At 39.0% G+C, this 14,683-nt stretch overlaps 1 protein-coding gene across 1 annotated transcript; it reads right to left on the bottom strand.

Moving 5' to 3' along the window:
- Window positions 1-6,563: 6,563 nt before the first annotated feature.
- LOC118231472 (POU domain, class 4, transcription factor 2-like) lies at window positions 6,564-10,018 on the bottom strand. The gene is made up of 2 exons (XM_035425282.1): window positions 9,192-10,018; window positions 6,564-8,889 (listed from the first exon to the last, which is right to left on the bottom strand). The coding sequence occupies exons 1-2, from the start codon at window positions 9,399-9,401 to the stop codon at window positions 7,963-7,965; spliced, it is 1,137 nt and encodes a 378-aa protein (XP_035281173.1). The 5' UTR covers window positions 9,402-10,018; the 3' UTR covers window positions 6,564-7,962.
- Between the last annotated feature and the right edge of the window lie 4,665 nt (window positions 10,019-14,683).

Below are 14,683 nucleotides of genomic sequence, written 5' to 3'. Positions count from 1 at the left end.
TGTCAGTCTACTCACATGCAGTGAATATCCTTGTTAAGAAAAGGAAACGTGTAACGCAAACCATAATTTTTTTCAAACGTCTTGCATATTATTATACCCAAGTTCAATTGGCTAATACTGTTGCATTCATTTGAACACATTATATTAAATATAACTGCAAGATAATGCTGTCGAAGATTATATTTTTTTATGCCTGACGTACCTGCATGTGTGTTTTCTGTCCTTCCTGCTCGAGACGCATTGTTATTGAGCTAATTTAGCGCGCTGTGCATATACCGTATAGGCTGGCTGGCTGTAGCCCGGGGCCTCTGGCGCGAGAACCGTGTCATTTGCTACCAACTGGGTTTCTTGATGAGAGCCTGACCTGGTCGTCTCATCTGTCACTACCGGCTCATTCCTTTTATTTACATCTGTCTTTAGCATTCTAATTACTCCCGTTATTGCTTTAGCCTGGAGGAATCGGCAGAGAAACTAAGGACACCGGGTTTTAGCCAATAATAAAAAATTAAATTAATAAGAAAAAACCCGCCTACTGTCGCAAAATGTTTAGCTCCTAATTATACACCTCGGCTCATAATCGGACCACATGTGACTCCAGGATCCGACGAGTTCATTTGTTTTCGCTTTTTTGTTTTGGAAATATCTAAAGAGGGTCGTGCGGTTCCATAAACACTGATACTACGACCGGAAAGAAACACTCTCATCGTACTTTGGCTCTCACTTTTTATTACTGAATTTCACACATACACATATGTCGATACTTCTAATTTCTTATTCACTATTTTGTATTTTGAGTCTATTTTGTATCTTTTTTTCTTTTTTAAATAAATGCTATTCTACCCAGCTGAACCAGGAATGAAAGTTTAAACTAATTCAGTGTTCGGTGATTTCATCTTTGCTTGTTCCCATAAACACCTACACCCACGTATACAACATGAGGATGTGTTCTACTTCAGAAATTCAGAATCAACAGGGAAAAACAGACAGAGCCCGCTAGAAGAAAAATGTTCGCTATTTTCTATTAGGCTACTTTTAGGTTTCTGCAAACAAAAGTATTTGAAAATACATGGAGAAAATCTTTTTTAATCTCAAGTCTGCTTCTGCAAAATTCTTCTCTAAAATGGCATCAATAACAGGGCATATTCTTTAATGAGCTCTCAACTTTAAAGACTTGAAGGATATTAACAAGCTGCTTGACAAATGGCGCTTAGAAGCACATTAAAGACGCAGCTAATGGAGCGCATAATGACGGCTAATTTTCGATCAGATATAAATTAGAGCCCCCAACAGTTATTTGCCTTAAGGACTTTATGTAAATGATTCTGTTCTGTATAAACTGAAAGCCGAAGAGAGCCCTGCCACGCTGGCACTCCTTGTGGGTATGATTAATAGACCTGCAGCAGAACCGGTCTGACAGCTGAATGAACGCATACATCCAGAGTCTGCCTTATTACCAAATGCCCGGTCTTTATTGCAACTTTGCTTATATGCGACCGTGCCTCGTATGGACCAGCAGATCCGACCCTCTGCGTGCTTTCGGAATGTGGGCGGAAGGTGCGCGATATTGGACACAAGGCTATGTTGAAGACCACTGTATGCATAATGCAATTTCTTAAGTTTAACTTAGAGCTGAGAGTGTGTTGTTACATTTTGTTGTTTGTTCGTTCACTTTGAACCGCAGCGTGAATAACGTCATAACCTGCGCGGCGCACCTGATGCAAAGGGGCATTTTAGCATCCCATTCGTGCTTACGACGCACAGCGCATTTAAATCCCTGCCCTTCCTCCTCCTAATAATGAGTGTAGGTCTGCTCGGTATTCTCTATTTTTGTTGTATGCATTCCGCGTGTTTGTACCTTCATTTGGATTAGAACTAAATGCATGCAAATACGTGATGCATTTAACAAAAATAAAGTTGTGGGTTTTATCCATCATAGAAAACAAGAGATGCTTTCGAAAGACCATTGAATCTTGAATGGCTGTTGGCGTTTTTGTACAACACATTTCGGTTTTCATGATTAAATATTAATGGGATTGATTGTTTGCTCACTGTTTTTTTTTTTTTTTTGAAAGTTTAACGTCAGCATGTATGTCAATAAAATGTGTGACTTTAGCTTTTTTGAATATAACACACTTTACTGTAGGTGTAAAAAAAAGACATAACTCGTTGTCACTTTTCTGTTGTGATTTAAATATTAAAATGTACACTTAAATGACTCATACTTTTCTCTTGCTCGCTAAAACAATTTAGTAAAATTGAAATGTATAATAAATAAGAAGAATTCGCAGAATATTCGCAAATCATTCTCTTGGCAATGTTACTGTTGGTTTGTAAAAAAAATTATGCTCGATTAAATTTAAATGAATTCAAAACTAAATTTTGCTGGCATAGAAATTACGTTTATGCTACATAACGGTCTTTATAAAAACGCTCAGAAACAATGCTATTTAAATTCACAGTCAAATCTACGCGTCCGTTCTATATAACTGCAACGCGAAACGCCATACTGCTGCATATGTAATAATAGGCGACATAATTTTGCAATCATACCAAACGATGGCACTCTGGGCTAATATTCTGTTAATCCTCAACTGTTAAAGCTGTTATACCCCCACCGCCGCCCCAACCCCCCAAATCAAGTAATTTCTTCTGCTGACATGCATTCTTTCAAAATTTACAAAATTTTTAATTCTGAATACAGCAAACATTAATGATGTTTTATTTTAAATCTGTTCTCGAAAAAAAGCCGTTTTGACAAGAGGCTCCACTGAACATTAGAACTGACATTAGTTCTCCCAAATTGCTGCTGGTGTGGCAGACATGAATACTAGAGACTGTTGATTATGTGGCAATACTGCGTTCGGCTGACTTTACGTTCTGACGTAAACCTGCACTGAAAAAACATAGAAGTCATCCATACACGTTTTGTATCACCAAACTGGTGACGCGAGGGTCGAATGTTAATTGAAAAGTATTGTTTTATATGTAGGCCAACCTTAGTTCTTCAAAACACTAGACATGACAGTGATTCTAAATGTATAGTTTCAAATCGTTTTCTAAAACACAGAGGCTTGTAGTGTCCCAAAAAGAACGTGCGTGCTGTGTTGAATCTTTTATTGATTTTTAGTAGGAGCAAAAGCCATTTGGATTCATTGAATTGAATCCAATCTTTATGAAGATCTGCCCCGTCCTACAGGCAGAAATCATAGCGTCGCTGAGATTGTCCTGTTCATCTGCTACAGATAGGCCCTGGTCACCTGAGGCCTTTTCGCCTTCTCTCGTGTTAAGGATTGCGTGGTGTAAAGACAAGTTAAGGTTTGGATGTGAAGCCCCTATGCGCAACACGAGGTTTGATTTATAACACGGTTAATAGAATTAGTTAAATATTTGGGCTCAATAAAACTTAACTCATGTTTTCCGCTGTGAGCCTCAATCCTCTCGTTGGCCATGATTTTAAGAGTAATTATGTGTTGTGTTCTCTCTAGCATTCCCTCGGAGAAAATAGAGTTCCATTAGAATTTAAATTGTCTTTATTAATAAAATACAATGCATGGCACATATTTCCCTTCTGTCATTTAGGAATACATAGGTGGATTATATATTAAATGCTCATAAAAGAAATTCCCTTTCGGATTGTGACATCCGGAGAAAATGTATGTTGTGCGCGTGTGTCTGCGATTAATATAGGGTACATTTTTAGGAGGTAGAAAATAACTCATCCGCGCACAAAAGGTAAAATACAGATAATACAGTGAAACGCAGTGGCGAGGAATGTAACTAAAACCTCTGGCAGTCTACTCACCGGTTTGAACAGAAATAATGGAGACGCTTTATTCTTTGCTTTCACACCCCAACTCCATCGATTAGCTTCTGGAAAACACTTCACATTCTTGTAACCACGAATGTCAATAAATATTGCATTAACTTCAGCGCACATCCAAATCACAAACCATTGCAACTGTATAAAAGATATCAATTATTGAAGAAATTATAACCAAACCCCGAATGTAGCTATTGCGCCTCAATGTTAAATGGAGGGCATCACAGTGAGAGATGTTGTTGACAGTATCTTAAAATTATTATGAAAAATAAAGGGTTAGAATTTCTGGTTTCCCATTTCTGGCCTGTGGTGCCTCTAATTTGGGATTAAAAGGGGTAAGGTCTTTGAAGGCAGACACTCGGTGTAAATGTACAGTTAAAATATTCTCCTCTCGGGTCCCCAGGCGGAGCTCCGCCAGTCCCTGGCTTCATTAAATTTTCATCAGCATCCCAGTGAAAGGAGGAAAAAATGATCAGGGAAAAGAAAAAAATAAAACAGAAGGCACAATTACAACAAAGGAAAACAGCGCCGGCATTTTCTTTGAAATAAAAAGTGTCCAGTGACATCATTTTTCAACACGTGCGAACCTGCAACATGTTTTGGTGTACAGGTAGGTTCATACATGGCTCAATTTAGTGTTTGATAAACGGCGTTCATTAATTTAAAAACAGACTCAATCAAAATATATACAGAAATGTGTATTTGATTTTTTCCCCAGCATAACTGACATTGACAACGTCTGATATGCATGTCAGATGTACACGTATGAACTGTGCGTGTTTGGAACACAGGATTTTATCATCATACGCACTAAATTGATTTTCCCCACATCTATGAAAGTTAAATAGGAAATTGCCTCACTAGGGAGCTGCCATAATCTCGTGCAGAGTACGGATGTCAAGCCGCGAGACTCACAGCACAAAGTTAATTTCAATTCCCGAAGAGAATTTCCCATCTCAGCTCCCCCTGACCCACTGTAATTAGCGGAGATAACTAATGATTACTTACTTACCCCTTGTAATTATCTAGTTTTCATAATTTGCTGTGTAATTTATTAATTCGTCCATATTAGCTTATAAGTGAATGGTTCATTTAGGAGATGTGGAAGGAGGACACATCGGAAATTATCCATGTGCACTAGGAGGGCGTTTTAATTCATAAAACATCTGCCCCTCTCAATGATATAGGTGATTTCTGACATATTTCTGCCTCTTTCATAATCGTTCATTTATTAAAATACCATTTACAAACGCTTGGAGAAGTCATTTCATTTGTGATTAATATAGGCTAAACATCGTCCAAGGGTTGACTAGTTGAAAGTTAAAATAAATATTAGAACTAAGTCGCAGTTTCATTAAAATGTTGTTGGATATTCATTCGTTCATTAACATATACCGACTATCGCTCCGATGCAGTGTGAAAAGGTCCTGAGATATGTTTTGTTTTGCTTTTTTCTACCGTTCTTTATTTCCTTCTTTCTGGTGTTTCGTTCGTGGTGATTTTATCGTTAATGTGTGCAATGGGAGGTGTCGAGAGCAGAGGGAAGTCTGCGTGTCTTAAATAATCTGTTAAAGCGAATAAAAAACGAAACACGTCATGATTGTAATGTTTTTGTTTTTTTTTGTTTTTTTTTTACGACTGACCCCTTTTAAATTCTTGGAATAAACGTAAATTATCGGAACATCGATTTAAATGCATTTGGTAAATGTTTAATAGTCAAACATTGCAATATTAATGTTAATAGTTTAAATTGTATTTGTTAATTAGCCTACTTAATAGTTTTCTTCGTGCGGTGTGTTTTTAGAAGTTTCGATTAAACAACTATTCAGATTAAATCCAAGGAACTCAGGTCGCTGCCCAAAGTGCTGATATATCCTCATTTTTTAACACAGGAACTACATTCGCGCTCTGTAATGCATTAAGATAAACAATAAATAGTACGATTAATATATATAACAGCCATGAATACAGAGGCACGTCTACGTGATATCCCCTCTTCGCAGAACAGTGCTAACCAAATTTTCTAATCAGGTTTAAGAATGTAGCTGTCCGTGGTGCTGAAGCCATTCGCTTTTGATTCTATGGCGTACCGTGATATGTCTTCATGATCTCGCGAACATTCATGATTCATGAACATTTGGTTTGAATTTAACGTTGTCTTTCGATGCCAGGCTTCTGTGATAGTCTTAAGTCCTGACGTGTACTTCAAAGCTTGCTTATATTTATGTTGGAATCTGAAATTTTGGCCGCACATTTAAATAAAGATGGCCACGTTGGCAGGCGAAGTGTTCTTTCCGGGGTTCTGACATCTGGCTGAGAAATACTCCAGGGATCCATCCAGATCTCTGTAGACCTCCTGATTAGACTAATAGAATATTAGCATTTACTCTCAGGTCCTGGCTACCGCGAGCAGCTATATCTGCCAAAATATCGCTCAAATAAATGTATCTTCATTATCACATTTCACACGGGTTGAAGCAGCAAAGCTATGAATATAAACTCTATGACACAATTTTAGAAGCAAATAACGGAACAGAAACTTCCCTGGCTTTTCCCATTATCATTAAATGGCAACATATCCATGTCGCTTCACAGCCCATTTCAAATATATATTCAGATTTTGGCAATGATTCAGCTCATTGAAAACTTAATTCCATGAAAATGTTAAATTTTGTTCTTTAATGAAACACATCTTGCAATTCAGTAACCAGAAAACCGAAAAATACATGAATATAGCAAATTAATATAATTTGACAAATAAACAAAGTCAACATACACCACAGAAAGTAATTCTTCAAATTATCTTTGCTAAGACAATACAATAAGTCTGTAAGAATATATCTATGTGCATTGACTCGTTCCAATGAATTATTTACATTATACAATTATACTTCCAAAACGTTTTTTTTTTTCTTAATAAATAAGCATACTAAACAACGTGGTTCAACAAGCAACGCCTCAATGGATATTTTATACAAATAAATATAAGAAAACATAAATAAAAATAATTTTAAAGAGAAAAATCTCATTTCTTTCGATTGTTCTTTTTCATATGTTAAGACACACAAAAATATTTTATACATATTTAGCAGTGGTTTCCTTTTGGAATAAACATGTTTTACTTGCTTTCAGAATGACATTTTCTCAAGCCGAAACGGAGAGGGAATCCCAATAAATATGTAATGAAGTAAACATTACCTCACTTAATAAATACTTTATAAGAATGGGATCCAGGCTACAGATTGGGGAGATACTGCAGCCAATAAAGATAGTATAGAGAGAACTAAACCCAGCATTGGACACAGTTTGATTCAATTTAAACGTATTTGAGAAAATGAGTATTAGCATCAAATCATTTGTGAGTGCACATGCTTATAGCAAGGCTACATAATGCAATGCATCAGTATTTCTGAATCATTCGAGTGTCCCCACTGTCACCACACTTCACTTCTTTGATTTGTTACACTTGGCGCAAAAATTAAATACAAGACTGCTAAATTAATAATTTACACGGGGTGTTTGGCAGTAATCTAATAATTTCTTTCCATGTTAGTGGTGACTACCCTGGTACCCTAGTCCATTTTGTAGCCGGTTCAAAATTATTAATAATAGTTTTTACAAAAAGTATCACAGGACGAAAAATGGTGTTCGTGAAAGACGAAACCCCTACTATTTGTACGCACAAAATCCCTACCATTTGAATTTAAACAATTTTCTGTAAAATGTACTTTTATGGTTCAGTAGTGTTATGTGTGACATTTCGCATCTGAAATAAAGCCAGTATTATAAAACCATGTATTCTAGAATATCTCAGAGTGAAATGCTGTGTTTAACTGGCAAAAACGGCGCAGCAGAGTAAGTGGTGAAAACATGTTCTTACTTGATAATCAAAGGATCCTTTAAAACGATTCCACATCCTTTCTGGGTAAATGACGTGACAGATAATGTTAGCTTATTTAATTCTTTTTTTTTTTTCTTTCTGTTTTTTAGTCATATTGACCATGATTCATAGTTCTGTCTCAAAGTGTCTCGAAGTCATCGATGATTGAAAAAAGGTGTGATATTAAGAAATATTATACAAATCGAATCTTCGACAGGACTGTCTGTAGTTTTTATTGTTCTTTATAATGCCGATGGTGATGTTAGACGCATGCAGAGTATTTCATTCGTTTTTGTTTCTGTCGCTGATTGCAGAACCAGACCCGCACCACGTTCTTTTTCAGGTCCAGTTTTTCCGCAATAGCTGCTATTTTCTCGGAGGAGGGACGGGGTTGAATGGCGAAGTACGCCTCTAAAGACCGCTTTTCCGGTGCTGCTATAGAAGTGCGCTTCCTCTTCTTCTCGGCTCCGTTGAAGAGCTCCGGTTTGTTCAGTTTCTCCCGGTGCGATTTCTCAGCCTCTTCCAGCCATGCCTGCAGGATGGGCTTCAAAGCGATCATATTGTTGTGAGACAGTGTGAGGGACTCGAACCGACAGATGGTACTTTGGCTGAGCGAGCCAACCCCTGGAATCTTTAGGTTGGCCAACGCTGATCCTACATCCGCCTGGGTTACCCCGAGTTTGATCCGTCTCTGCTTAAACCTCTCAGCGAACGCTTCCAAGTCCCGGGGATCGGCGTCCACGTCGCTCATGCAGCCCATGTGTGAGGACAGCCCGTGGGCGTGTGCCATGCTGAGGGCCGCCTGGTGCATGTGGTTCATGCCCGCCATGTGGGCAGGGTGAGCCGGCGAGGAGACCACAGATCCGTCCGGCCCTGCCATAGCCCCGAGCGCCAGACCCGGGGTGATGTGATCCAGCAGGTCCCCCTCCAAAGCCTGATGAGGCTGGTGATGGTGGTGATGATGATGGTGGTGGTGGCCCGCCAGCGCTGAGGGGTGCGAAATTGGCACGGAGGAGGAAGAGGAAGAGGTACAAGGGATCGTGTTCATGGTGTGATAGGTCGCGTCCGGCTTGAAAGGACTGTGATGAGGCGGATGATGGTGGCTTTTGGTCTGAGAGACTATATCCACCGCTGCCAGAGCTTCAGCGCGCGCCAGCAAACTCTCATCCAAACCTCCGAATATATTGCTCTGCAATTGCAAATAGAATGCACACATTACTGTCAGTGGGGAATTCTCCCTCCACTCTTCGGATTAAAACATTTCCAGAATGCAAAAAAAGGAAATCCTAAAAAAGAACACACAAAACAAGAAACATGCAACATCCCAGGTCATAAAAATTAATACGAAAGGCAACTCCGACTGAATACATAAGTTGGGAGGGAAAATTTGAGGTGTTGGGTGATTTGCTGTGCAGACATGAAAAAAACATCAAGCAAAAAAAGTGGGCTGTCAAAATGTGCCTTTAAGCGGTGATTATGCAGAATACGTACCGGTGGGGTTGGGAGACAGGCTCGGCGCATCGTCTCCGTGCTGCTGCTGCTGATAGTACTACTAAGTCTGGAAGAAGAGCAGGAAGACGAAGGCGCACTGGAAGTCAAAGTCGAAGATGTTGAAGAATGCAAACTGGAATACTTGGGTTCGGGCAAGCTGGTGTGGGGCATCGCGAACGCCTGCTTGCTGCTGAGAGACATCATCATCATATTTGCAGGCGATCGGGTTGAGGCGCGAGCCTTTTCAGTGAGTTGAGACTCCGCCTCTTCGTATGGGAGCTGAAGCCCAGTAGCCCGTTCGAGTCACTGTGTAAGAACTACTTCTCAACAAAATTAAAAATAAAAGACCTTTCTCGTTTCTATTTAGAACATAAGCGATTTCCCACAGGTCTGGGGACTATCTCACCAAGTCGAGCAGTTGCCGAGTTTGTGTCGCAAGCAGCGCGCGCTACGCAATTGAACGCTGCTGGCGCTCAGGGCCACCTCTTATTCTACGGCTGTTGCACTCGACGTCTCAGAATAGATTCCCGCCTCCTATCCGACTGATTTTCAGATTTTTTTTTTTTTAATGCTGGCGTCCCGCTTAATTTCTTTGTTTTGTTTCCGCTGATGCTCTTTTGACTTATCATTGATTACATGATGGTAAGAATGCTTACAAATAATTTATTTCCTCTTCTCTCAGTTTCCCAATGAACATACTTAAATTACCGACGCTTTATTTTGCAATCTTCTATATTAGCCAGCTGAACAAATATAATAGCCTACATTTAGCGACAAGAGGTAATAGTCTCAAGGCTCTTCCTCGACTATAGTTCAATGCTGCGGGGACACAGTCTGCTGTTCTCTGATGCGAAGGCTCTCTCTCTTTCTCTCTCTCTCTCTCTCTCTCTCTCTCTTTCTCTCTCTCTCCCTCCCTCTCTCCCTATCTCTCTCTCTCTCTCTCTCTCTCTCTCTCTCTCTCTCTCTCTCTCTCTCTCTCTCTCCACCTGAAGAGCGAAAAGCCTTTCATGGATTTATTATTCTTCATTAGGCACAACATCTTTGGGGGCTTTGCGCATGGGCAGACCTCGAGACGGCATAGTATTCACACAGTTTAAATTAGCACTGTGTGTAGGCTTCGATTAAGTTTCACCTGTTAATGAAAAAAAAAGATCAACAACACGGGACCAGTCCGATTAACCATGATCTAAAGAAACGTGTTTGTTCATGTTTTAGGTAAATGCACATAAGTCACGTAAAAGCAACACGTGGTACAGAAAATGACAAATAAAGGGCATCAAAGAATCTCTTCGATCGAGATATAGAAATAAGCACCACGCGCTTCATTTCCCTCCATCTCCATAATGAAATAAATCAAAGTTAAAAGCTTGACTGTCATTTAATTATGGCACGAGCAGAGCTTTTGAAGAAGTGGAATAACATCTCTAAGTAAATTATGCCCTGGCCAGGGAGGGATTATTAGATTGAAATTTCATTTAGGCTCGTGAAACACAGTTTCTCAATATATAATCTGCTACACCTTATCTTATTCAAATGCCTAATTAACATTGATGAATGTATTCATTTTCCTGAGTGTAGAAAATAGAACGCAGAGATAAGCAATCTGGGGCGACGTTCGGTGTGTTTTACAAAGGAAATGTCACTCTGAAAAGGTCTTATCTGTGAGCTGCTGTATCAATCACAGAGGAGACTGGATTCCTTTAAAGTCTTTAGGATTTGATTGCAAACTCAATACAATCCTACACTTGTCGCAGCGGGCTATTACCATATCATCACAGTAATTAAGGTAATTCGTCAGTTATATAATTAAAAACCTTTTATCATATTTCAATTAACAAGAGTCGTCTAATTTGTTTAATATGGAAGCATTTAGAGGGGCTAATTGATATGAACTGTTGACCAATTTCACTTGTGGATAAAATACGTTTTGATATTAAACCGGTGATGAGCATGAATTCTGTGTATCAATAAAATCTGGAGTCAAAACCGCAGCTGATATTTTATGTATTTCGCGGGGCTTGGGTTTAGACTCGGGCTGTCGGAGCAAACGCGGTCCGTGTGGAAGTTACAGTCTGTAATAACAGTTACATTTGTGGCGGAAGCACATCTTGCGCGATTAAATCAAAGCTCCGGTGCAGTAAAGTGGCGAGGACAGTCTTTTTATTTAAATGTGTTAATTTGAAGATTTCTTCTTCCACAAGTAACTGACCATGGCAGCGTATCGTTTTCTTTTTTCCATCAACATTTTTTTATTTTTCAAATGTCACTTAATTCTGAAATGTTCTAATAACAATATGTGACTATTGTTCATTTAACACTAATTTCATTTCAAGGTTTATTTAGAATTACTCTAGTTTGGAGACCGTCTATTTAATTATATATAAACTAACCACATTCAATTCTTCTTACATATTGCACCATACGTTGGCAAATGTCAAGTAGGCTTATAAGTCTAAACAGTCTGAAAATTAATAATTACCCCTAGATTGTGTTGGTAGCCGGGGATGGGCACTTTTTTATAGTAGGTTATACTTGCATTCGACGCAGCCAAAAGTCTGTTGAAACAACATGACACTCGGCTGAACGAATGTTAAATTAATATATTCACACAGAATGTCGCGTTCCTGTTCAAGCTTAACCTGAACATGTCTTATACAGGAAGGAACTTTTTGCCTGTTAAAGTGATCAGTCGTATCGCCATCTTTTGAGATATGGATAGGGGAAAAAAGAACAATGCATAAGCCCGTGGATACCCCAACGCTGTTTGTATTAGTGCGTGACGCATTTCTTTACAAGAGCACCCAGTCCATTTAAAGATTTACCTTTCAAGTGAGACAGCACGCGCCGGAGAAGCACACTGAGCCAGCGCGGCGCGCACCCTCTTAGGAAACATCAAGGGGCAACGAGTGTCTCTTCATATATCGGAAGACTGATTTATGATGAAACTTAAACGAAATCATTTATATCGCCCCGAATCCAAATCGGTGGATGAATTTTTTATTCGCAACGAAACACATTGAAAGTAAATCTTAAGACATATAAATCATCTGACCCGCTCAGAAGCCCGTAAAGTGCAATTTCAGCACAATTCCAGTCATATGTTAACCCACCAAAAATAAAATTTAGACCTCGTTATTACATTTTCAATATTCGGATGTGCTTGGAGTTTGCTCATTAGCACATACCCTGTCATTGGTCTGGATTAGATGGGCTTAATTAAGAAGAGTGGTCCCAAAACTTTCAGGACCACAGCGTATTTAATTAGCAACACGTTGGTCATTCTCAAAACGCAGTCTCACTCATGGCCTACAAAACCAAATTTTTTCAACATAAGTAAAAATAAATGTGCAATGTAACTATTGCTGTGCATGTAATTTATGCAGGGTTTGATTTCACTAGTGTGCCATTCTGTTGTGTAAGTGTAAGCAAATTATTTTTTCAACCTTACGTGCCACAACCGACAGTTTGGGAATAACTGATTTATAAAACTAACAGTAAAATAATGATTAAAAATAACTGTCTGGGTAGTAATACTTTTGATAAACAGTGTTTAAACATGTATTTCTGTGTGTCATTAATGTAGTGTTATCAGAAAAGCATACAGCTGTGGAGAAAAGACACGTAATCACCAAAGAACAATATCACACTCAAACTGGCCCCTAAAGAAACAAACAGAACCATTTCATGCCACGGAAATGAAATGAAGCTTCACAGAGCAAATGCTGAAGATCACATTGTGGTTTCATTGTCTGCTTGATAATGAAGTTGAGTCGTTTGCCATATGTTTGTACCTTCAGCTCACAGCAGAATTACCATGTCGGTGATGAAGTGTTGCATAGCAACACATGAGATAGATATTTTGGATTAGCATTTTATTTTTAATATTATATTTTTGTAATATAACAATATTTCAAAATATTAACTTTTTAAGAGAATGGTTTAGTTAGCAAGGTCAGTGAATTGCCCATGAGGCTGAGCTCATGGTATTGTCTTTGTTTTGAGAGTTACTGCAGTTAGTACCAGCTGACCAGTGATAAATATCACGTTTCTCACAATCAGAGAACAGTGCGCTCCATATTCTCTGGTCCATTCACAGATCGAGCTGAAGAGGATTGTATAAATGTTTTTAAGCACAGGCAGCGCTAAACTGGATAAACGCTTCCCCTCCTACAGGATGAAAGCATCTGGTCACTCCAGCCATCCAGCCGCTATAAAGACCTTCCATACGGCTGATTTTTAATGAAAAAAATAAGGCATCCACAAGGGCAGTTAAGCGTCTTTTACTGCGTTTGTAACATTTGCTATTTTTACAGCCCTGCGATGGACTGGAGAACTGTCCAAGGTATATTCCTGCCGCTTGCCCAATGCAAACTGGGATAGGCTTTTATCAGGTAATGGTTTAACATATTCAAGGATGTTACATATATTTGATTTAATATATTCATATATTCATATAGGACTGGTTTCCCAGACATGGATTAAGCATAGTCCTGTCCAGTGTTAATTCAACACTAACATCATTGGCACCAAATGTCATCTGTTAGTGTTGAATTAACACCGTTAGAGTTTTTACTGTGCAGACTATTTTATTTCAATGGAGATGTTCATTTTTCCAGTATTCCTAAACGTATTAGCAAAAAATGAAAAAACATTTTGACAATGACAAGCAGGGACAGCAGACATGGACTCCACTCCTGAGGGAGTTTGTGTTAATTGCTGTCGCTGTGTATGTCCTGGAAACGTCTATCATAACATGACTTTGCTCACAGACAAGTTTCTGTGGATTTTTTTTGTTTTATTATGCAGCCTGTTGAACAGCAGCAGCTGGTTAGAAAATAAAAAAATGAAGAAAAATATGTGGTCAGTCAATAAAAAAATGAACATTGACATCAAAATGACATACCTGGCGGCGTCCTTCAGTGAGGCTTTGGCTTCAGAGAGACAGACAGACACTCACGAGTTGCAGGGCAATAGATGATAAGGTCAATCCTTATAATGATGTCATATACCTCTAGGTCCTCAAAATCAATATAGCACGACCCAGTGCACCTGTCAGCAAGTCAAATAAAGCTCAGGCCAGGAATCAGCGCTGCCCTCAAATTGCCTTCTCTACTGATGATTTAAGATGAAAAAAAAAAAACCTTTCGGAAACGTTCACTTCGCTGTAAGGCAGAAATCACACACACAGTCTGTCAGCTGTTATTTCACCCAAACTCTGAGTCCTCGAGGAACCAATGTGAGTTCCGTACATTTCCGTTCTACTCTGTGACCTTTGACCTTTGCGATACTGAATACCTGTGCAGAATTATGAGTCTGGTGTTTGTCTAAATCACTGGTTCCCAAACTCGGCCCTGGGACTGCTCTGTGTACGCTGGTTTTCGTTCCAACCAAAATCACAATCCCATCATTTTTCTTAATTGAGTGCTTTTCCTGTTTAGAGGGACTAAGTAATTAAGAGTATTAAGAGTCACACACTTAAGCCATATAATGTC

The sequence above is a fragment of the Anguilla anguilla genome, chromosome 7, assembly GCF_013347855.1.
Source record: "Anguilla anguilla isolate fAngAng1 chromosome 7, fAngAng1.pri, whole genome shotgun sequence".
Classification (NCBI taxonomy): Eukaryota; Metazoa; Chordata; class Actinopteri; order Anguilliformes; family Anguillidae; genus Anguilla; species Anguilla anguilla.
The sequence above is the reverse complement of the archived record's forward strand: the minus strand, read 5'-3'. Positions and strand labels throughout refer to the sequence as shown.